The sequence below is a fragment of the Phalacrocorax aristotelis genome, chromosome 7, assembly GCF_949628215.1.
Source record: "Phalacrocorax aristotelis chromosome 7, bGulAri2.1, whole genome shotgun sequence".
In the NCBI taxonomy this organism is placed as follows: domain Eukaryota; kingdom Metazoa; phylum Chordata; class Aves; order Suliformes; family Phalacrocoracidae; genus Phalacrocorax; species Phalacrocorax aristotelis.
In genome coordinates, this window is record NC_134282.1 from 38,037,456 (window position 1) to 38,062,781 (window position 25,326).

General features: G+C 38.1%; 2 protein-coding genes across 9 annotated transcripts in view; one reads left to right on the forward strand and one right to left on the reverse strand.

Moving 5' to 3' along the window:
* The window catches only part of APBA2 (amyloid beta precursor protein binding family A member 2), a 100,705-nt gene extending 88,363 nt beyond the window's left edge, over nt 1–12,342 (forward strand). For 6 of the 7 annotated variants that reach the window (XM_075100179.1, XM_075100181.1, XM_075100176.1 and 3 more), the window contains 4 exons: nt 1,951–2,163; nt 2,953–3,072; nt 9,766–9,906; nt 11,063–12,342. In XM_075100179.1, the coding sequence (XP_074956280.1) occupies nt 1,951–2,163; nt 2,953–3,072; nt 9,766–9,906; nt 11,063–11,134 (546 nt within the window). In that variant the 3' untranslated portion in view covers nt 11,135–12,342. The remainder of the gene's footprint in view (nt 1–1,950; nt 2,164–2,952; nt 3,073–9,765; nt 9,907–11,062) is intronic. The other variant, XM_075100182.1, reaches the window with a different exon arrangement.
* A 1,118-nt stretch (nt 12,343–13,460) lies between these two features.
* Nucleotides 13,461–25,326, reverse strand: part of ENTREP2 (endosomal transmembrane epsin interactor 2) — a 154,951-nt gene continuing 143,085 nt past the window's right edge. The window contains exons 8-12 of one of the 2 annotated variants that reach the window (XM_075100197.1): nt 24,443–24,518; nt 21,063–21,653; nt 17,070–17,144; nt 16,053–16,381; nt 13,461–14,053 (exon numbers count right to left, since the gene is read on the reverse strand). In XM_075100197.1, the coding sequence (XP_074956298.1) occupies nt 13,868–14,053; nt 16,053–16,381; nt 17,070–17,144; nt 21,063–21,653; nt 24,443–24,518 (1,257 nt within the window). In that variant the 3' untranslated portion in view covers nt 13,461–13,867. Of the gene's footprint in view, nt 14,054–16,043; nt 16,382–17,069; nt 17,145–21,062; nt 21,654–24,442; nt 24,519–25,326 lie in introns of both variants that reach the window. The other variant, XM_075100196.1, reaches the window with a different exon arrangement.

Consider the following 25,326-nt stretch of genomic DNA (forward strand, 5'->3'; position numbering starts at 1 on the left):
TTTTTCAGAGGAATGTAGTTCTCATGGAAATATCTTTTGGCATTTTAAGGATGACTTTACGTCTTAAGATTTGTTGTTTCATCAATACTGTGCTACTAAAAACAGCTCTATACGTTTTTAGTATTTCTTCTTTTCATTTTCAGGCTCTTTCTGTTTCCATTGATGAAAACCAGTAATAAAGTACATTTGCATTGGACACAGTTAAGCTCTGTGCTTACACAGTGCACAGTGTAAGGTGTTTTTATGTTTTACCAATGTATTGATACAGAAAGAGAGATGACAATCCATTTTAATGCACATTGTAAGTGATTTCTTAATAGATACAAGAACCACGAGTCCAGGATGCTATGGCATTGAGCAGGCCAATTTCTCTTCCCCTGTTAGAACACCAGCAAAACCGCCATGTGAAATGGAGTTTCACACTCATAATGCACAAAAAGGCAAGAGTTTTCCTTAAGTGCCCCAAATCACCTAAGTGTAACTATTTACATTTGATTTTGGATGTAATGGATTCTTTCTGTACAATAGCCATATATTTCACATTTTACATTTCACACAAAAGTCATTGGGCATTCTAAACCAGAGTGAGGCAAGTGCAGCTGCACCCAGATTCTGCTTTGTCTTACATTGCTGCAGTGTGATAGGGATTTGGCCCATGGTCCAAAGGTCAGAGTTTTAAGCTGAATCCTAAAGCAATCTTACTTTGAGATGAACTGCAAATTGCTTAATCCTTCAGTCACAGCTTTCCTACTTACACTCATTTTTTTCTAGCATTACAAGTTCTTTTCTACAGCATGTGCGTTCTTGGGAAGAGAGCATTTTTCACCTATATCTGCAGATAGAAAGGTTATGATTTGATGTGTAGCTTTATACGTCAGCAGTCACTAAATATCTATAAACACTATAAAGTGTTTTCACGTGCATATAAGCATGATAAAATATTTCTCTTGTAGGAAACAAGGGAAAATTCAGTTGAACAAATCTTGGTTTAGCAGAATCGGGACAGGAAAATACAAATGTGTCACATTTTAAAGTGATTAAAAAGGTCCTCTTTTTTTTGTAGCACCTCTGTTTCTAATTGGGTTATGAACAATGACAGAGTTGTGGCATACTGGTTGGTTCAAAGCCTTAATAGATAGTTTCAACAAAATTTAGCTGGCTTTCGTGATTCCCATAAGTATGGATGTCCCTGTCCTTCCATGTTTGAAACAAAATAATTCTCAGTGTTTTGTCAAAGAGTATATTCTCTACGTAAACTCTTACTCCTCTTCTGCAAAAGTTAGATATGCTGTGATTACTGAACAGTTCACATCAGCACATTTGAGGAGAAGTCATCATTTACATTACATCAGCACATCAGGAATTTTAGATTAACATGCTAAGCACAAGTATATTCAATAATGTTAATAATAATAATAATGTTTATAACCACCACCACAACAATAATAATCAAGGTTGATCTGCCAACCAACCAGGCTTGGTTGAAAATAAGGACAGACAAACCCTGAGATCAACCTGAGCAGTGATGGCAGAAGTGGACCTGAACTCAAGCCTGCGTTCCAGACATTGCCTTAGCCACAAAATGTTACAGCCTCCCCTAGCTGCCAGCTTCCAAGAAGGATAAAAACTTCTCTGGCATTCATTCACTTGGTATTCACTTCCACCACTTTCTACAGAGCTAATATAGAGTGTTAGTTTTTGCTTATTACAGGGACCTTTCAACAAACAAGTGGAAGATACCCCTGAAAAGAAATAGGTATGTGTTACACAGTTCTAACAGCGTTTTTGAAGTCACGCTACTACCCAATGGCAAAGAGTAGAATTCTTTTCATAATTTATAGGTGTTATTCAGGAACACATGAGATGCTAGTGCTTAAATTTAGATGAATCAAAGCAAAAAATGTTGTGGTTTTGTGGGTTTTTTTCCTTTTTTTTCCTTTTTAATTGCAGCTCCAGCTAGAAAAACAGAAGGGAGAAATTCTTGGGGTAGTGATTGTGGAATCTGGATGGGGATCCATTCTACCCACTGTCATCCTGGCTAACATGATGAATGGAGGCCCTGCAGCCCGTTCAGGAAAACTAAGCATTGGAGACCAAATTATGTCCATTAATGGGACCAGTTTAGTTGGTCTACCTCTTGCAACATGCCAAGGGATCATAAAGGTACCCCAAAGACCTATATGCTGTAAACTGTAAGCCAGCAAAGATGTAATATTCTGACAAGCGACCCTGTAGATTTGCAGCAGATAAGATTTTTAAGGTAATCGCTCGTTAACAAAAAGTAGAATTAGAAACAGAGATTCAGTGGTGATAATGTACAGAAATTTAGGACTGGAGCATTTGACTGCAGCTTTGTTACTGGACTATAATGAACAAGGCCAGGTCTGAAAAACTTGCCTGAAGTAAGTTACATAGCTATCTTCAAAGTTTCAGGCTTCCCCACTGCCTCCAAATTAAAGTTTTAGGATTAAAAATCTACTGTGCTTCTTTGGGCTCCATGTAGATCAAATGGATGGAGGCTGGTAGACTGCAGGACATATCAAGTGAGTATATGAAGATTCCCCAGACATGACGGAATCGCAAAATGCATTCTCTTTAATCACTGAGGCTAAATCTAATGTCTGTGCAGATTTACCAAGAGCAGCAGCAGCAGGAGATCAATTAGCCAGATGCTTGTAAAAGGCAAGCAGTCGTCAGTTTTGGTTTTTCTTGAAAACTTTCTTGACGTTTCTATAGTAATTAAAGGCAAAGTGTTGATATGATTTGTTGGACCAAATAGCTTGAGAAATAAAAGAAACAGAGAAATGTATCTCTGTGTTAACAAAAGATTTCTATTAACTCTAGCTGTTCTTTCTCAGATCAGCTACTTTACACCCTTAAAATAGGAAACCACTAATCAAAGAGCAAATTAAGATCAATTTCAGAAATATTAACTTTTGGAATATCTTACAGGGTCTCAAGAATCAGACACAAGTCAAACTGAACATTGTCAGCTGTCCTCCTGTCACTACTGTCCTCATAAAACGGCCAGACTTAAAATACCAGCTGGGCTTCAGTGTACAGAATGGAATTGTAAGTTTCTGTGTTCAGTGATTATTTTGGGTTTTTTCTTTTTTTTTTTTCTTCCAAGAAACACACTGAATTACTGAAAAAAATCCTTGCACATGACCTCACTTTTTGTACTGTGATCCCTTAAGCAAAACCTTATAATCACGTCTCTGAGTAATTTAATGCCAACGGACAACACCAGGAGACCAGATTGTTTAGTGCAATATCTGGATCAGCTAATTCATGTAGAATTCTGTCATTAGCTTGCCAGAGTTGAACAGAAAACAGTTATGCTGCAACAGGTTTTTACAATTACAACATTCTAATTTTAGCTCTGATCCTGTTTCTCTTTTTTAAATTTCAGCACACACTCACTAAGACTTTTCATTTTTCTTCCACTATGCATAGTTTATTTGGATCATGTAGCAGTGGGCAAAGGAACGTAATTGTAACCTCCTCTGGTTAAAACTAACCACCTCTCACTACATGTAATTGTACAGGTTGTGGCCCAGGTATCTCTTCTCTGCATGCTGCAGTTTCCCTGTAGTAACAGCGACAGCTTTGTTATGAATCATCACTGGTCATAATGAGATTTTCTGATTCCAAAGAATACTATACAAATACATGAACCTTTAACAATGCTTTACTCTACTTATAAGATAAAACAGTATTTTAAGAAAAAACCTGCTCTTGTAATAAACTTACTTTGAAAGGTAAAAGTCAATAACACAAAAATGTTACAGAGAATAAAAAGAACAGAATCAGTTACAAATAAGAAACCAAACAGAATTAAAAAGGAAGACTAGAGAACTAGAACAGAGTAACACAACAGTAAGTTTTTATGTTTGGGTTTGTTGGGTTTTGTTCCTCCTGAATATCATGCGCTGCATTTCTGACAAGTACTGGGAGTATCTTTAAATAATATACAGCAGCAGCAAACAGGGGAATGGATGTGGCAGGTAACACTTACCCAGTGCAGCTCAGGGTTCTCCTCTTGTACTTCTTCCTTCCCAAGCCATTCTCTGGTACCTTTCCAAAGCAAATGCCCAACACAACTAGCTCAGGTGTTCACCTGGCCTTTCTGTGGGCTGATACTAGCACTGGGGATTGTCTGTAGAGCAGGACCATCACCATCTCCTCTTCCTCCAGTCTAGGAAAAAAAAAATAAATTGGGCTGCTCATGCAGAAAACCACATCACAAAGGACTGTGGGCTCTGGTCCCCTTTTCTGTGAAACTCCTTGATTGAAGTTGCCAGATTTCTGTTTGCCACCCTTGGAAGAGTAGCAGGTACAGTTATAGGATATGGTTTATGGCTCTTCCTGTGCTTTAGCAAACAGACAGCTCATTAGCGGATTTTCAGCTCTGCTAGCCATCTCCAAGTTATTATCGTACCTAAGTTTTAAGTGATCCTGCCTATGATCACATCTCATGTTGTGGTCACAGCAGAGTTTGGTATAAAGAACACCGCTACAAGCCTTGGTCCAGCCAGAAGCACTGTGAAGTAATACCCACCCCCAGCTGACATCCTTTAGAAGCAGAGGTTTAAAGGATTTGTTGTGTTTGAGATTAGTGCCATAAGACTTGAGTAGAGAGACATCTGTAAAAAATACAGGAAAATCAGGTGTGCAGTACATTTCTGTCCTCCTTTGCCTGTGCCTAATCCCCTTTCACCTACATGGATGTGTATGTTAAGTGGGTATGTTTATCGCTGGTAGTTCGCTCTGTTAGCAAATCCCAAGTCTGGTAATAAAAAGGGTGGAAGGGACAGGATTTGGTTTTACAATATCCCAGAGTGTGCCGAGAACAGCAAGTAACACTCTATGAGGCATTGATTTATTTCCTAATTGCTATCCTTTGTAAATCTAGTATGTGCAGCTGGTGCTATGATAGAAAGAGGAAAATATATTTAAGGAACAACATGCAATACTACTGTGTATTTATCAGCTCTTTCAAGAGGCCTTTCACAGGACTGGTGGGGGTTGGGTCAGGGCTGGGGAAAAGAATCAGGCCAAGGTGTATTAGAAGAAGCATATCATGTCCTCACGTGGACAGAGGTGGTTACAGAGTCTGTGAGGCAATCTATTCATCTTGGCCCAGCTAATCATATCCTACATAATTGGAGCCTTAGTTTAGTAAATTCTGCAGACTGTGGTTGTTTGCTTTCATAGCATGGTCACTCCATCTACTGGTCATTTGTCATATTCACCACACTGGATGATCACAATTCATTCCAGTTAAATGAGCAACATTTAGATGACATCCAATATAAAGTTCACCAAATCCAGCATAAAAATCCTTCTTGAATAACAACAACAACAACAACAACAAAGAGGACCTCGTAATACATTTCATTTCTAAAGAGTCTGTGTTTGAATATGAGACCCAATGAACAAAAAGGAGAGGTTAAACTCTTTTGTTAGGCTGCTATATAGACAATCTTCTGGGCCTCTAAGTCCTTCCTCAGATGAATTCTCTCTTACTTCACTTAACCATTTGAAAATATGACTCTGAAAAGTATGTCTCTCTGGTAGTTTGACACTGAACTTTTAAAAAGTGGTTTTGTAATCGCCAGCAATTGTTATAAATTATGACAGGAATCAGAAATAATATCCTTATTCATTGTTGGCTGAGCATTAGCACAGTGGAGAAATAAATGGCTTGCCAGAACAGATATAATTAAATGTCTCCTACTGCCATTACCTCATTATGTGTGCAGCTGGTCCTTACTTCTGTGCCTCTTCTGACAGCAGTTTTGTGGTGACTCCTTTTCACTCTGCCTATCTCATCTGTGCAGGAGGCACAGCTATTATTTTAGTGAATAGCCCATAAACAACCTGGACATGCAAAAGTACTATCTGAGCTGGGTTTTGATTGCATAAGGTATCAGGAAGATGCAGGGGCTGGGCTGCTGCAGGTGACTCTTTTCTTTGTGTATGCTGTATAGTTTAATTAATGTAAAGCCTGAAGTTGTACTTCATCGAGCACTAGTACTGCCAACTTTTGGAAGTTTTAGTTAGGGAACAGCACAACAGCATAAATCGGTGTTAAGTTTGCAAAATTCCTCTTGCACTAATGATGCAAATATTCTTCATGGCTCTTCAAAGTAACTGATGTTGTTTCATTGCATATTTATAAAAAGAATCTAAATTTTGAACTGTAAAACATTAAGAAATATTGTGCATACATATGAAACAAATATGAATTTTGTGTGATGGGGAGGTGAACATAAGGTGACCTGTCAGCCACCTTCTGAAAATTGTTATGCTACACTTCTTTTAAAATTATGACATTTAAATACAAGTGGTCCATTTATATCACATTAACTTGTCTCCTAAATTACAAAAAATCTGTGTATTACCGGTTATATTTTTTACTGCTGATAACACACCACTTCTCAGTCTAGATCTCAGCGCTCAGACACTTTCTCTGAGAAGTGTATCTACCCCACTCCTAGCCTAGCACAATTCTATCTAAAAATACAGTAAAACTTAACAGGACAGACAGTTTATTTTTCCTTCCTTGCCATTGTTTATAGTTATCTAAACCACCTGGGGGGGGAAATATACAGGGTTTAAATAAAGTAATTATAGGTATGAGATGAGGAGAAACCTGGTTTAATAGGGTATACTTAAGGCATTTACACAGATTAAACAGTTTGCCTTGCGCCATTCTATCCTTAAATGTTTTGCTACACAATAGGCAGTTGCAATAAAACTGATGGTGAAGCTACTGAAGTTTCACATCTGATGCACTGCAGCTTGTCTAAGACGTTGCAGAATCTGTAACAGCTGAATGGATTGAACAAGTACACCTTTTTTTTTTTTTTCCCTTCAGTTTACACAGTGAATGGCGTATAGGCTCTCACAAGAGTATCCAGATCTGTCATGCTTTATTTAATATTACAGCTGTCACCACGTTCCACAAGTATAGCAGGCTAAACAATCCTGGCTGTATAGAACCATACTTAGAGTTACTGCTCAACTTAAACTTGCCAGCCTAATCTGCCATAGCTCCACTGGCTGGAGACAAAAGTCTTAAAGCTGCTTTGAGTCAGCCACTTGCAAATACAGGAGCCATGTAAATGTGTGCTTTAAGTACAGTATGTTTCTTTACATCTGCACTGTCTCTAGCTTACCAGGATCTGTAAGGCTAGGCAGAGCCACTTGGGCTCTGCATCTGGTTCTCTACCTCATCAAAATAGTTAATGCTCACAAAAAAGAAGCTGACTCCCTGCCCTGGAGAGGAATCACATTCTTGAATGAAGATAAGAGACCACTTCCTATGTCTGAGGCTGTTAGAAAGAAGAAATTCACTGATGGTATTAAAAGTGCTTAGAGAGTTACAGAATGAAAGGTGCTCTGGATAGATATGCAAGCCATTATCTTTTCCTTTATGCCACTGGGGTGAGAGGTCACATTTCCATTTCCTCTGAAAGCTTTTATTTCAGCTGCTTGTACTGTCTCTATATTCTCTTTTATTCTGTGAAAAAGATACTTACAGTGCTGCTTTCGGCACATTCTGCTTTTTGCCCTTTCAGATTACTGCACAGAATCCCCAACAGCAAAGAGCAAACTGTTATTGTAATAGTGAGTTGAACTGAGAAGCTTTCTATAAAAGAGATCTATGTAGCACAGCTTATCTTGTCAGCTATATGATCAGAAGGTAGACTATCTGCAAAACAATACATTTTAAGTGACTGAAATTCAAGATGCAATTCTCTGAAGGGTCCTGATGGTGCCTGTATCCATAAAAGTCCATCAGAAATAGTTTATGAACCACAGTAGGTAAAACTCAGCCACTAATGATAGCATGGTGGAAGATTAAGGCTCACTCCAGGAAAGTCTTGTTTCAGAAAGCTGAGAAAGGCCTTTTATAAACAAAGAATAACTACGTACTTATGCTCCCTGTATCAGACAACCTGAACTTTTGAGTAAGAAGGGATTTCATTTTTTAATAGCATTGTTACTTGTGAAGAGGAACTTAAAGGAAACTGCTAGTGTCACACAGAAGATTCTGGTCAGCCACAGACCATGTTTCACCTTCAATATGGTTCCAGCTTGTCCATCTCCCGACGTACTGTATTTCTGAATTAAATTAAACTCACTGGGACACAAGCCACATCTTATCGTACTTGTATTTAGCTCTGAGCAAATTACCAAATCTCAGCAAATAATAATTCTTGGCACATGATTCTAACTGTTGACAGTAACTGCAGAAACAGCCATCATTGGATGCTCTGGCACTCATTTTTCCTCCAACAACACGTTTTTCTCAGTAAACAAAAGGCAAATCTCGGCACTGCTAAGCTCTGCTCAGTTCCAGCAATTCAAGCTATACATGATCTGCCTTATGTGCTGTGTGAGCTGTATTCTGAAATAATTTACCAACAATTTCTATCTAATATACAGTCTAGTCTGTCAGGGAGGGCCCTCTTGCAGCACAGATACTGTTGCTGAGAAGGAAACATTCTTTTCAATTTGCCATACTGGATTGAGATTTTTCTTTCTACCTGTACACCATGCATGTTGCAGCCCCAGAATAATTTTAAGTAGCAGTGCCTGCTGGGACTATGCCTGGTGAACGGAACTCTTCCTGTAGAATTATTCCCCTATTGTAGGCGGCATAAAAGTCAAACCTTGTGCCTAGTTCTTTATTGGTACCTGCAGCTGCCAGTTGAAACAGTGGCCTGACTTGCCGCCTTCATCCTTAGCTCCCTATGGCCAGCAGCACTGTAAAACATGGAGAAAAGCAATGGCTCTGGAGAGCAGAGTGCCCTTTTCCAACCTGTAAGAGGCACAGGAAACACGTCGTCATACTTCACTATGCTGGAACAGCCTGTAAAAAGAAACAGAATTTGCACATTTCATAGACTTACAGAACAGTTTGGGTGGAAGAGGATCATCTGGTCCAACCCCTGCTGCCATGGGCAGGGGCATCATCTGCTCCATGAGGTTGCTCAAAGCCCCATCCAACCTGACCTTGTACGCTTCTATGGCTGGGGCCACTGCAACTTCTCTGGGCAACCTGGTCCAGTGTCTTACCACACTCATCATAAAATTTTCTCCCTTATATCTTCAAGATAGATCTTTCCATATAGCTTTGGGACCCCTTTGACAGATCACCAGTTTTCAGCATAGAACGACTGTACAGCATCATCCTTTCCTTCATCCTAAGGTAGCATTTGTGCAGGGTTAAGGATTAAGCTTTGTATAATTTTTTTCCATGCATGTGAAAAATTTGCTGTTGTAGATTAATTTTTACTTTAGCACTTTTTATATTTCCTATTATTCTGAAAGAATAATGCAGTATTTTGCAGAAAGACTCCAGGTGGCACAGTCAGAAATATTTAAAATCACTTTCTTCCCCTACCCCAACAGTACCTTCCCCCTAACTCCACTTTTTTTGCATGGCTGCTAACCGTATCACTGTGTTAGGTATTCATATGTTCCCACCCCGTGAGAAATAAAAACAAAAACTGTAATTTGCAGAAATTTGGGGGGGGGACAATAAAAAAACCCCAACAACAACCATAAAAACCCCAACAAAAACAAAACCCAACAAACCAACATTTAACAACTCACAGCATTGCTTAATACTTTCCACAAGTATCTTCTGAAATCCTTATGGTGTCACCACTCATTATTATGTATTAAATCCTAGTAAATGCTACATTATGACATTACTATCCTTTAACAAATTTTGCTTTCTCTTGGCAGATTTGTAGCTTGATGCGAGGTGGAATAGCTGAGAGGGGAGGGGTAAGAGTAGGACATCGTATTATTGAGATCAATGGACAAAGTGTTGTTGCTACTGCTCATGAGAAGATAGTACAAGCATTGTCTAATTCTGTGGGAGAGGTAAGACCACCATTAAATGCTTTATCAAGGAACTAAAACTGTTGAAAGAATATATTTTTTAGTTGAAGAGAGTGTCTTAACATAGTATTAAAACCACCACCTCAATAAATTGTAGTTGAGCACTAGTAACAAGCAGTTAACAGAACATTTTCTGAACAATTCAATGCACATTCACAGCATTTTTCCACTCATTTTCGAGAGTTCCTGACATGATTCTGAACCTTCAACCTACTTTTTGAATTAAACCAATCAATTAAGGGATGAAATTGCACAAGCATGTTAGCTATGAAAATGCCACAGAACTAAATTAATATTCAAAGAGCTGGGAGAGACAAATCAGTATGTATTTTAATAACTTCATTTCCACTGAGCATTTCCAGCTTACCTTGGGAATAAGTTCAGACATCTCTCTCCGGTACTTTTAAAGAAATCACTAAGGGACTAAGATATCCAGGCAGCGTATGGCTGGTGAGGGTCTGTATTATCAGTTAGCAAAGTTCACCTTCCTTCCTCTTGCCTTATCTGATTGGTACTGACAGCTGTTACTACATTTCTGATACAACCTGATTACCCAACCTGTTAGGCTGTTAAATTCCTCTGACACTTACCACAGTACTCCTTGTAGAATTAACTTAAATACACTAGCCATGAGAGAATGTGTTCACCCAAACCCATGACTGGCATTTAACTATCAGGTGATAAAGTCCAAGTTTTGTGTTCAGAAGATCATACTCCAATTAGGAGAAAATATGTCCAAAATGACAGTCCCACAGAGAAGGAAGATAGAAGAAAAATCTAAGTTCAGTTAATACCAGAACAGCAGAATGAATTTTCAGAGGTTTGTGCTGCTTCTTCGTAAAGGCCTGTCATTGGAGTAGGGTATAACAATAGAAAGTGTTTAGGTGTCTTTTTAGCTATATGATATTGTATCCCGTCGTTGTCATTTCAAAAACAAACAAAAAAATGCACAAAAAAAGGCAAAGACAGCAAACCAGCTTGTTGGAACCAGAGAACTTTGAACTAGAAACTTTGGTGATGTTCACAGCTATAGAAATCAGGACAATAAATACACTTACACCACAGGGAGAGACCGATTGGACCTTACAGATTATTTTAAACTAGTAACAATTTAATTTCTGTGTAAATCAATTGACAGATTCATATGAAGACTATGCCAGCTGCCATGTTCAGGCTTCTAACTGGACAAGAGACACCCCTATACATCTAGCATGCGACTCTTGCAGCAAAATAACTCAATTCCATCAAAGCTGAAGCCCTCATAGCTGAAGAGAATTTTGTATTTTGTATGAATGAAAGGCTTTGAAGCTGCCCTGAGGGCTCTGAAACAAGGAACAGACAGGTGTATCTGCCTTTTCTCACCTTCCTTTTTATTTCTTTGCCAAAAAGCGATGAGAAGGATGGTCAAGGACAATAATCACTGACAAAAATCTTTGTAAAACACTTAAGTATTTTGGAACATCTTCTAAACTCTTTTCTCATAAAACTTAAAACATATTTATTTGTAACCTGTATGTGGAGTGATGTATGTATGTCTGTCTTGTTTGATAAGATGGTGAGTGTGAATATTTGATGAATGAGACTGCAGGAAATGGCAAAGAGAAGCAATCAGAGAAAGTTATGGCTGCCTCAAGGTAAAAAATCCCAGTCCCATAAAGTGGTCCAAGAGTGATGGCTTTGCAGTTTTAAAACTGATGCCGAATAGATGGTATTTCAGTGGAAAGGAATGTATGCAGTTAAAACTTTTAGATTCTAATGTAAAGAAAACCACTGTAGTACTTGATATTGTTATGACAAGTGTAACCTGTTTGGCAAGGTATGAACATACACATGTAATAAGTGTTTCATATGCTAAATAAAGAATAATTGCCACAAGATTAAAATCAAAATATTTATTTAGATACATATTTATTTTTAATGCTTGTGATTTTAATCATTTAACAGAATTATTTCATGGATAACTTATTGCACAGGTTGTGTAATATGTGTAATGTGTTGGGCTGGGGTTTTTTTTCTTTGAATTTTGCATATTACCGTTTTGTTTCTATTATCTCAAAATGGGAAAGCCATGGTTACCTGTTTCTGTCTTTTATAAAGCACTCTTCTTCCTAAGGCAATGTGTTCTGAATGTAAATTGTTTTAACCTAGCACCATCAGCAGTATTAGAATATGGGTAGATAAAAAAACCCTAGTAGTAAAGTTGTATTCTTTACAAGATAAATGTTAATTGGTGTAACTTTTCGTCTAGATATTTTTTTTTGGCCAAGGCCTTGAAGAAAATACACTGTGACTTAAGAAGCCTTATCATGCAGTAACTAAAGCGCTTTAGATGACTGTGCTTCAAGGAGTAGTGTGTTGCATGCAACTGACCTTAGGAAAGAATTAACCTACTATCACTAATAAACCTGAAATAATAAAGGAAGCTTGCTTATTTTGTTTGTTGTGTAAGTTTACGTAATTAAAAAATCCAAGTAGAAGATCATTTAATTCTTCATCTAAGTGCAGTTGCAAGGTCACAGATTTTTTTTTTAAAAAGGGACTAATCTCTCAAATTAGGAATTTGTGTGTCATTATTATCTTGAGAGTACATGCTTTTAATTAGCATACCTTATTGCCACTGGATGTCACTGTGACTTCACATCAATACAGAAGCATGCTATAAGTAAAATACATTAAAATGGATGATTCTGTAAAACTTAAACTACCCATCTTCAGCTACATTCCTTTGTGACCTTTTCACAGGATGTCTGCCCAGCTCAGAGTAACACAAATGAAACCAGTATCTGATTAAACCTCAAATGGAAACTAACGCTACTGACAAGCACTGCTGCAAAAAATTAAAACCTTGAAACGTCAACCTGTGGTAGGTTCTTTACGAGAACCTTTTGTTTAAGGCCTTTCCAGTTTCCTCTGAAAGAGCCAGTATGAAGCTTGCACTGGAAGAAGGTGCTGGCAGACCTGTGTTTATGCTGGTAATCAAATTAGTGTCAATGATATTTGCTTTCTGATTTATTTTTTTTAAGATCACTGTTAAATAAATCATAAATGCAGCAGAACCACAAGGACATGTTTTAGTAATACAATTGGTAAAACTACTAATTGGAGTAACAGTTCTTTTTAAAAAAATGTTCAAGGCTCTGCTAGATAAATAGTCACCTAAGTTACTATCAGTTGGCATTTGTAAAAAGTTTGTGAAATCTGCTTTTTGGAAATGCAGAATTTCAAAGACTTATTCCCTAATGGGAAGAATCTCAGAATTTTGGTTACAATTCACAGACTACTTAAACATCGGTTTTTAATAGCATACACTACTCCATTAATAAACTCATTCAGAACAAAGGAAAAATAAACCACACTGCAGCCTTTACTAGAATTTAAAAGGGCAACATATGGGGTGGGGGTATGGAGGAGGGGAGTTTTAATAGGACAGATCCATTAGCCTGGCATGAAAGATACTGGAAAAATCGATTAAAAGCAGGACTGTATGTGCGTATGAATCACCTTTACGTTTCTATCCAAATCATTTGTTGAAAAAGTGAAGTCCAGAAATACTGTTTATTAAAACACTGATCATAGTTAGAACACTTTGAGGTACATGAAATAAATACAACATTTAAGTTGTACAGCCAGTCTCTGGTGGTTTTGCAATGGTTTTCAAGAAATGCTAGACATCAGTAGCATTTCTATAAATACATTTCTGGTTGGAAAACCATTTGTTATGACTTTACTAATAAATCAGTTAAAATTTTGCAAAAATCAGGGCTGAAATTTACATTCAAAAATAAAAACAACCCAGGTGTTCTCCTCCTGCTGTTGGAAAAAAGTAGCATTCCAAAGGAAGACTCTTATTTCTTTTTAAGTCATCGACTACTTGTATTTCTCCCAGTCCTGGTTTCTTCCTTAATTCTCTTTGTTGGAATCACATACCTGCGAATATCTGATATCAAAGGATGGTCTCCCGGCAAACGCCAATTAAACTGTGAGGCCTGTCCCGCTCTAAACTGCGAGCTATATGGGACCTACGTAAGAAGGCAACTGGAGAGCTCAAAGCACCACAGCTCTGCAGATGAAGATCATCTTGAAGTCGCTTTCTAGTGGTATTCACATTCTGCTGGGTACTTGTGATGACCTGTTTAAAAGGGCAGGAATGGAGAAGGAAAAACCGAGGGAAATAGGGTAAGAAATGTTTTCATTTAAAAGTTCAGTCCCTGAATATAATTTCATTTCAGTTACCTAATAACGGCACTCTCCCAGAGGAGAGGTGCATTTGTGCAGCCATACAGAGACCCTCCCGCTTCTCCTGTTCTTACAACTGGTCAGGGCTGAGCACTGGCTACCAGAATGCAATCAGGCTTGAAAGGCATCAGGCCTCCTATCTGTACTGCAGTGTTGAAATGACAGAGGTGCAAATAGGTATTTGTTTCTCTTTCTACAAATGCAGAAGAAAACCTGTGGAAGAGGTGGCAGCTCTGCCACATAACTGACAAATACAAGTTTGGAGCAAATTAAACTCATCTGTTTCTTTTAGGAGAAAGAGATGCTTCACTAGCTTTGCTGAGGATGGAAGAGAACTAAAATCTTGCAAGCCTGGGAAACAAACATTTTAGTGTCAAAAGAACTGTCAAGCTACTTCACAAATCTAGATAATACAACTATTTTACCAAAAAGTCTGTGACTTCTTAAGTAGATTGCTGGGATGCCCTGGAATTTTACTAATTAATAGTGGGTTTTGTCTGAAAAAAATAACTACTAAAACTAATTCTTCAAAGTGAAAAAAACATATGTCTCCCTGGACCTAAGAAATCCACACAGGATAAAAATTGGGCCATTGGTTTTTGGTTTTATGAGCTATATAAGCACTCAAAATCTTTTATACTGTTTTGTTTTGTGAGAAACTATGTTTTCCATTTAAAGAAAATTGCTTTCCACTTTCTAACCTTGAGGACTTAATGACCTATAAATTTTGTAAAGCAATAAAAATGTTAAAATTGAATTCCATACCAACACTCTGTTAAGCATGTCACGATAGTACTGCTTTTCTGCCCATGTGACTACAGAGGTAACTGATACGGTGCTACTTTGTTCTACTTCATAGTTAGCAAAACCACTCTTGCAGTAAGCTTTATTAAATGCTGTCTGTTTCCTGCTCCACACGACATTCTCTCATGTGCTAAGTGTTATTGCATCCTATCTTAATACTTAGCCAATTTCCCTCACTTCGGGATCAGCAGACCAATACCATAGAATTGCAATATCTCCAAAGGGGGAAACAGTGCCCCAGCCTGTATCCTTAATTGACTGTCCAGCTCTGTGGAAAGCCTGCAGGCAATGTGGTTAGCCAGTGCTAAGAGCATTCTGCTTTTCAAGTCTGACAACATAAAAGGAACTTCATTTCTATAGCTATCATTGCAGTAACAATACTAGCAAAAGGTGATTCACCACATTTCTTCCTGCAGAAAAGACTGATTATTAAACACGCATTAGATAATACAGGTTGCTGCCACTAATAATTCCTTTGTTTTATAGAATTCCTTCTGATCCTTCTGTCTGCTTTATTCTCACTCAAGGTGAGAAGATGCATTATTCTTTCATTTGGAAAAAGTACAGTTCCTCAATTTTTTTCCTTTAAAATAGCAGGGGGCATTATTCTTCTCTCCAGGAGTAAAGGTAACTGCACTGTTCTGCTTTGATAGATTGTGGCCCTCCTTGTATATCTACCCATTCTTTTCAGCTAGTAGCTTATGCCTTACAAATATATTTGCCTCAAAAAACAACAGATCCGAGTCAGTTCTGTGTATCTCCATATATAAACACAAATTCCTGTATGGAACAGTCACAGGTGCAGAAAGACATTGGAAATAAGAGAGGACAATTATCAGTGGGTAAGTATCAGCTCCCTCTGGATCTCCTAGGATATTACTGCGCCCAGCTGAAGACTTTTAAATGCATTTATGAGTGCTTCAGTGTAAAAGGCAGTGCTGCCCAATAAATATTATTTCTTACTAAAGCCATGTTACTATAAAAGAACTTTTCCAGGCATTGTCTGAAGTACTGCAAACTGTATAAACATTTAAATAATGTGTGTGTCTATCACGGTTCAACAAATCTTCAGAACTTACATGGCCTACCTGGTCTATAATATTGGCACTGAAGATGGCTTCTTCCATGTGTCTTTCATCAGATTTTATTACCGATCGTATGCTGTTCACTACATGACGTACTTCCGGAGGGAGATTACAGTTTGATTGCTCCAAAAATTTTGCCACTAAAATTTTTGTGTCTTTATAGGCCTTAAGGTCCACTAAAGAGTGCGGTCGCTCTTTTGAGACTGCGTGCAAAGCCTTTGGCTTTAGTTGTAGATCAATTTTCCTTGTATCCTTCTGTTTTCCAGTTGGTAGGAAACCGCTCAAAGAATGCTGACAAGCAGAGGCAGCCATATGAGAACCAGAAACAGGAACTAAAAAAGGGGGAAGAATATCTTTAATAAGTTTAAAAAAAAAACAAAACAAACAAAAAAAAGGAAACAAAAAAAGGCAAAACAAATATCGTCACAGAAGTTTTTACTTTGTCATGAAATGTCTGTTGTTTTTCTGAAGAATAACAAAAACATGCAATCAAGGGAACACTGCAAAACATTATTTAACCAGGGGTCAGGAGTAAGACTCTTTCCCATGACCAAGAAGGTCTGCATATAGGATCAGTGGCTGGATAATTAAAGTACTTCATAAATCAAAGACATTTTTGCTACCTCTACTTTCAGGGACTTAAGCTGATATTAATGATAAGGGGAAACACCAGCTACCCAGTTTTACATATATAACTTGTAATGTTTTAAAGGCCCCTTTCTTCCCCCAACTTTAATGATTTCTAGGCCTCCAAAATGATAAGCAGTGAATAATACAAGACAGATTAGTAAGAAATACAGAGAAAGCAAAAATGCTAAACTAAGGCAGAGGACTTCATTCACAGCATTTATTTTCACTCAAAGCGTGGTTCCATCAGCATTGTACATCATATATGTGTGCTGTTAGTGATTTTTCTGCTCCAAATTTTCTAGAGCTTCTTTCTCTATCAGAGGCTTTTAAGTATTTTTAAAACAAAAGAAAGAAACCCATATGATGCTGCTTTAGAAAACTGATCCTCACCTGTTTCTAATGTAGCTGGAGATAATCCTGCATCTTGACGCTGGCTACATACAGGGGTGCAGGCACAATTATCACCTTTAACCAAGGAGAGACAGAAAGAGCACAATCAGGCCCTGCTACCCTCTTGCCCAAAGCAAGGAAAAATACTTTGGAATCTTTTATTATCTCCTTTACAGAATGAAACTACATAGAAGAAATAATACTTTCAAGATGTCCATTTATAAAAAGAGGCTACTATACACAGAAATGTCCTATAAGCTGTTAAATAACTACGAAGAGAAAGGGAGTTCCTGCTCGATGGTTTCCTGTCTGTTACACAGCTATCAAATCCTAAATATTTCAGCCAGGACAAATACTGTCCACTGCCGATTAAATTAATGGGTAGGTGACCACTAGGGTTACTGATGATCCAATCAATAACAAGTGGTTACACAGCATCTTGCAAACAGTTTTGGACATAGCTGCCTTCTAATGACAGAGCTTCCGGGATGCCAGCACAAAGATAATGATGATGAGATCACACTATACAGTAATTACCAGGGCATGCTTTTTGATTTCAAGCTTGTGACAGTCAAGATGGAATAAACACTCACATTTATGCTAACGCTGTTTACATCTGTTTCCAAGACTGAAAACTATTTTGAACTTCTAGATAGATTAGAAGATGTTTGCTTCCATATCTTCAGGGAAACTTTATAATGAAAAGCTGGTATAATTCTCTCTGGTAGAGTGAATACTTAAATGAAGTAAAACAAAGTTAAGCTGCTACAAACATAGAAAATCTGAAAGCAATTAAAAGAGACAGCATTTAGTCTGTCTTTAATTTGCTTTATTATGCTGAAGCACTGCAACACATGAATCATGGCATGCTTATTAAAAGGAGACACTTCAGCAGTTCTGTCTTCCCATCCATTATCCTGCTTAATGTACTTGCAGCACAGTCAAAACTACACCACTAGACATTATTCCAAATTATCTGGAAAGCAGACCCTACAATAATCACCCAGACACTTAACTGATACAGACACAGTCTATCATATTTGATTATGAAGGTTATTGTAACAAACATCAGTACTAGAAGTGGATTTTGTCCTCCTTTACTGATAAACTTCACAGGGAAAAGACAAAACATGTGCGAACTATTCATAAGAAATTTTTTTTCAGCGGGAACTATTTCTTACAGAGATTATATGTGAACCCACCACACTTACATTGTCCAGGGACTATAAAGGCACCTTTTAAACTGAACTTTCGTCTATAATTTCTCTACTAGGAGTGATGGATATTTCAAAACAAATCAACAAGGTCACTTTCAGCATTAAAGGGATTAATGGAAGAATTATTGCCTATGCGTACCATAAAGACTCCATCATGTCAAGATGTGCTTGAAGCACATGAATTGTTTTATTGACCTAAAAGCCGAGTTTTATGCCAGCGTTAAAATTTTCAGATTACTAATTTATTAGATCTCATTGGTGGTGTGTCACTACTCTGTTGCACACATGCAACATCCCTGTGCCAAATAGCTTATGTTCCAAACCACATGCAGTGCAATCACAGAAACATTCAAGACCCATTTAACAAAACTCTATGCAGTAAATTTCAAGGTTGCACTTCTAAATGTCTTCACCTTGACTTGTCTGGGGAGGTTAATCAGAAGATAAATTAATAATTTTTCTTAAAGCAGAAAGACAGGGTCCTAAGACAGAACCAAACACCACTTAACAACCTGACCACTGTATTTTCCCCATTTGCGAACATGCCTGAAGCTCCCCCACCCCTCAGTTCCCCAAATGTACGTGTCTTACATGAGTTATTAGTATGAATGATACATAATTGTAGCCGTCTTTCACATAGTCAGCATATTTGATCAGTTCTACTCCAGGACAATTATAAAAAAATAAGTATATATTAATGAAAAAACACCCTAACACTACTTCTGGGTTGCATAGTTGATGGCACTCAATTTGGTTCCCTTTATCTTTGTCTGTCCTCAACTCCGTGGATGTATTTTGAAATTCTGCAGTAAGACCTACATACCAATAGCCAGTCATGAAAAAATCAAGATCAAATCCCTTTTAAAGTTATGAAGGCTATAAAGAGCTTCAGCTGTGTGTCACAGCTTAGGAAAAATAAGCTTCAGGGCTGCTACAAACAGCCAGTATATGTTACTAGAATTGTGCTGCTTCTAACCTATGTCTGACTTCCAAATAAGGTTCAACAAAACGTAGGGGAAGGGAAAGTGATGTGAAGATGTGAAAACCTTCACAGAGTGAAATTTTGCAAACTGTAGTTTGCCAAACTAATGAAAGAAATATGCACATCTAGACTCAAGTGCTTCTCTTAAAGATCTAATTTTAGAGAGTCCTCTGTAGGCAGCAAAAGAATGGCAAACTGGGTCAGCACAAACATATTCCCTCTGAGTTACTACTTCTTCTCCCCCCCTGCTGTGTGTGTATTGGTATCTCTAGAACCATCTCTGCTCCTTTACTACAGTCTTTGCTAAGCCCAGTTACATCTCAGTGGTGTTCAACCCATGCCCCTCAGCTCATGTAGGCCTAAGAACTTGGAAATCAGTCAGAATAATTCCCATAATGCCACTTCTCCAGAAAAGATGATGAATATATTTAGGACATGTTAAAAATGAAGGCAGAGCACCTGTTCTACCAGGTGTCCCAGTAGCCAGCTAGAACGTGTTGATATGTCTGCCTACAGTCATCTCTCTCTCAAACACGGCTCAAAAAGCATATGGAGCAAAATATGGAAAACTTGCAAAGCATGATCCAGAAGAGAAAGGACTGCTCTTCTTGAATTTGGCACAGTAGAAAGGGTTTAGAAATTCCTCCTTACAGTCTGCACAGCAGCTTCACAGCACATATATCCTAGCAGAGTAAATCTCATAAAATAAACACAGACTTCTAGATAAAAGATTCACTTTTCCTGGACAGGATACTGACGCTAGATTTCTAAAGGTAAAAGACATTCAACTATTTAGCTAAGTATGAGGTCTCTGAAATTCATAGAAACAGAATAACAATGCAAAAAGTGTAACAGAACCAACATACCATCTTCCTAAATGAAACCAGTTATTTCAGCATTTTGTCTACTTTTCTTTTGAGCTAGTCAAATGATTATTCTTCTAGATCCCTCAGAAAGCCCAGTGAACACATCTGTAACACCACAGTCTGACATCCTACAAGTTCTCCAGGTTACCCCTTTGAATCTCTCTAAACAGCTTACACTCTTTTGTAAAACCTGCACTCTTCAAATGGTTGACAGTTCTATATTCCTGCTGTTATGTGATCAAGCCATTCTCTACTAAATCAAACATTTCTCTTCCACTAACAAGCAGATTTTTATGAAGATACACTGTTCAGCTAAGAGCATCTCTTCTCTTCTTCCCTACTTGTCTAAAAGAAGATTCACATCAGAAGATGCTTATCCATGGCATTCAAACTTTTTTTCATTTATCATCTTGTCACGTACCTCATCTTTCATTTCTCTGTCCTTTAAAACTTTTCACCGTACAGTCCAACTTGCCACTACCCGGTCACACTGGCTGCCTCTGACATGAACCAATACTGTCAATGGCAGTGTCACCTTCAGGAAACAACCTGCTGCATTACAAGCATGACAGCTCAGTTAATAATTTCCTAAATAGATCCCAGCTACCATTCGGCTTCTTAGTTTAGCTTCTCAGTGTAACAGTTATAGAGAGGTGGACGCATCTACTCAAGAGATGGTCTTCTGCGCACTGCTGCAGAAAGGCTGGTACAATTTAGAAAAGCCAAAATTAATTTCTCTCTGTCACTTTTCCCATTTCCATTCTTAAAAATTTTCAAATCTAGAAAATGGTAATGGAACTAAAGCCTTCACACATAAGTCAACCCTCACTGGAACGTTTCATGTAATTTCCAGCAGCAGCACTGGCCGCATAAATCACATACCACTCATTTGTTCCATGCTCCACCAGCATTGTGGTATTACACCTACCTTCTGTATAAGACGAACATGATACAGGGTCACTAGTTGATCGGACTATATGTGAAATTCGGTATTTTGTAACACGATACTGCTGGACAGCACGCTTGTGGCCACTGCCGTACGAAGAAGTATTTGTGGGCTCAAAACAGGGAGAGGTCTGGGAAGGGACAGGAGGCTGGCTAATGACCGCACAGCAGATTTTCTTTTGTTTCAAAGGCGGCGTGACATTGCTTTCTGCAATGTCTCTTTGCAATTCTCTTTCTGAGGGGCTGAAATTATCTGAGGAACCATCCAAGGACCTGCCATGGGCACAGTTCTTTTCTTGTCCTTGAGACCTGCCTGTAGAAGCTCGGCTCTGGGAACTGTCATCCCCATCAGGAAAACCCTCGGAATGAGTTTTGTGGAACCTGCAGCGGGTGCTGTAATCCAGAGTGCTGCAGCTCTGGTCTATAGCCCCCTTTGGGGTTGTACAGTAGGGAGAAAGATCTGCAGAATGGAGAGATCCTTGAACTTCCAGCGAACAAAGATCTTCAGAGGAGCAGCTATGGTCTGGGATATCAACAGCCTCAGAGACCATCAAAGAGGTGCTCTCAACAGAAACTGCAAAACAAGAGATTTAGAGAGAAATAAAGACTTCTTGCCCCTTTCCCATTCCCCCCCTGACTTGTTTTCAATATACTGATTTAAATTTAGTAACTGGCAAGTACATCAATAATTACTCAAAAGCTTTCAGATGACAGAATGCCAAAGCAAGAAAGACTGAAGTGATTTACTTGTTTCTAGTATCCTTCAGGAAAGATAATTTGTGCTGTCCTCAAGTATTTTCTTCAACTAATAAGCACACTTGAGCACTGACACCAAAGTACTATTTGTAGCCACATTTGGACAGTAACGGCTCTGTTGCTACTGGTTTCGCTGGTAAACAGTGAGAGATTGCCTGTGGTAGAAAAAGTAAAACTTTACACAAATGCTGAGAAAACATGGCTCACTCTGATCATTTTTAAACCTGCCACTACTGTCAATATTACCTTTGTACCTAACACCTTCTAATCAATCATCATTTCCCTAGAGCAGATATTTACGGTCTTCACATACAAGAATTCACCATCATGTAACATCTCTGGCACACAAAATATGTGGCGCACACACTTCAGATAGAAGCCAAATATTCTATCCAAGGTCACATCATCTTCGGAGTCCTTTGTATTAGGAAGTGATAACAATGTCAATTTTTATGTCATGTCTACAGATGTATGTTATGGATGAAAATGGCCCCTTGTATGAAAATAAATATTTGGCTCTGCATTATTCCCAAAATCATGATAAAAATAAAAATACATAACCCAGTCTCCAGGCTCCAATAATACAGACAACACTTATCCGATATCAGACTGGAATTCCTTAAAGTCCTACATCTAAAATAAAAATATTTACAAAACACAAATCACATAATTCTGTTCAGCTCAGCAGCCTCTGATGCCCTTTTTTGTGTAACAGCTGTGCTAATCATATTGATGACACAAATGTATTTTAACTGTTTTGTCCAGAATAGAAAAATAGGTTCTTTTAGTGAATTAAAGAACATTTGTTAAGTGCTCCCATGTTTTGGGTTCTGGGAAACAAAATGAAAAACAAATATTCATGAGGTTGGATTTTATGACGGACATTTTCTTCTTACATAAAATGAATCACAACAACTATTTTCTTTTGGGGCTTCCAAGAAATAAACTTGTAACACTTAAGAGGCAATCATAAGGTTGCCAAAGAGGACATAATCAATAATGGAAATACACCTATACATCTACATTACACTAAAAATGCATAATATTCACTGCTTATTATGTGTTATGTGGAAAACTGCAACGTTTTATTGGACCATTTATATTTGTGATGAGTCCTTAAACACTTTTTACCTAGTTTGATGATTCTTTGCAACATACTCCCTTAACTCTTTGAAACATCTAAAAAGTTTGTACGGATACATGAAAGCATCCAGTTTGTGCCATCTTCAGAGCACAGATCTTCACTGTCCAAAACTCTCTGTTTTGACTCTATTTAATTGATAACTAGAGTGTGGTTCTTTGTACCATTTGCTACCTAGACTCAAGAGCCTTAAGCTCTATTTACAGCTTCTTTCTATTCTGTACTTCCACTGGTGTGGTTTTTCTGGTAATACAGACAGGAAGGGGAGGAGCCTGAAACAGATGAGAAGCAATCACAGTTTAACGGACATGGAATGGTGACACCTGACTGATTCTACACTAATAAAACATGCCCAAGGACCTTCCCAGTTCCCTTTCATGTGCACACAGCACAATACATAATGTCAAAACCCTGACTTGAGAGCTGGCCGACTGCTTCCTGACAGTCAAAACTCTAGCACTGCCCTTTAAATTTAGACTTTCATATGTGGATGTGAAGTCCAAATGTACTTAAGAACTTTGGGAACGAGGTCTGTAGACATAGCCCTTGTTAACAGCAGCACTTAAAAACTAGGCACCTTCAGTTGTCATGGTCCATTGAAGTTTTCAAACACCAGGGCTTTTAGAAAAAAACAAAATACCTTAATATTTAGCAGTAGTTAAAGGTGACTACTGGTGGCTCTGGAAACTGAAATCCTTCCTCCCAGAACAGATACTCTGTGTCGGAACAGATGCTCCTCACTTACCTGTTAGGCTGTCAGTCCCATTCTGGATGCTGAGAGGGGACTGTTCCTGTTTCTTGGACCACTCTGCCACCACCTCTCTGCCCTTAAAGGTAATAACTGAGAACACCTGCCAGTCTATTCATTAATACAATATTAATATGATGTGGAAAAAGTATTTAATGGAAGTTTTACTGAAGTTATTATTTCATACAAACTGCTCAACATCTCATGATCCACTGAGGCTGTAATGTTTAAAAAGCCCTCCATATCCACAGGCATGGTAAGGAGGCCTATTCTAGTAACTTTTAAACTTCAAACAAAAAGGCTGTGTGCTGCTACTCATCTCCTTGTATTCACATCTACGGTTCAGGCAGCAAGCTTCCTATTCAGACTTCTGGAAGCAGGAAACTACTATATGCAGAAGGCGTGTGGACTATCAGGAAGGCGCCCATGGTTACTGACAATGAGACACAAACTGCCAGTTACATGCATGACTCTTCAAAGAGAAATGACAGTTGCCATATCTGCCTCAAAGGGCTTTACAGGGCATGCTTCATTGAGCAAAACTCTCCTCCGTACTTCCAGCCACATAAGTTTACAACTGTGAAAAGATTCTTCTTGCCATGTACAATCTGAAAGCAAATCCTTCTTTCTCCATTGGGAAGGGCAGAAGAAAAAGAAAGGTTCACTCAAAAATCCTACTACATCCTTCTCAAGTAGACAAACACAAAGCTATGATTACCTTGTGAGCTGAAGTCCAAGGTCATGTTCCTCTCACCCATGCTTGATTCGGATACTTGCTGATCAGGACCAGTGACCTAAATGAAAATTGTTTAATGAAACAGCACATTAAACTGCAATTTACAAAAACAAAGTAATGCACTGGTGATCTTAAGAACACACGTGACAATGTGAAATAACTATCATATAAGCCGCTATTCAGACTGAAGGCTATTTAAAGATACAGGATTTTACAACATCTTTGGGTCAGGAACAAATGCAGGGCAAAGGAACATGCTTAAAGCAATTTTTCATTTTTCCAGAATCTAGGATCAAAATTCATCTTGAATTCACAGGCAGCTGGGGCTGCACACCCACATTACAAAACTTTATGTCTGCAATGCTTAAAACTAATGGTTTTATTTCAAGCAATCTCTTTTTCTATAGTCTGAATTTTTCTATATTATACTATATATATACAAACACATATATACACACACGCACTATATTATTATACTTTTTTCCCCACCACATCATATCACCCTAAAATAGGATTGAGAACAACAGAAAACAAAAACAAGCACAAGAGCAGTATTTTCCTTTGGTTATTTGCTGAGATGTTAACACCTAATCTATTTTTAAGCCCTCAACATCTTTGCCACCCAACATGGCTGATGCAGGGTGCTCTCTAGCCTATAAGAGATTGCTGAAGGGAAATAATACTAGGACTCACCTTTTTTCTGAAAGGATGGATCTAAGTAGGTAACTTCCCTTCACTTTTGAGAATCATGTGAACAAAAGACACAATCAGTCCTGCCAGAAAGACTTGATCCATTAACACTTGAGATTTAGGAAATCTTTCTACTGATTTTTAGACTTTGGATTGGACCTTGTTGCCAATTTCAT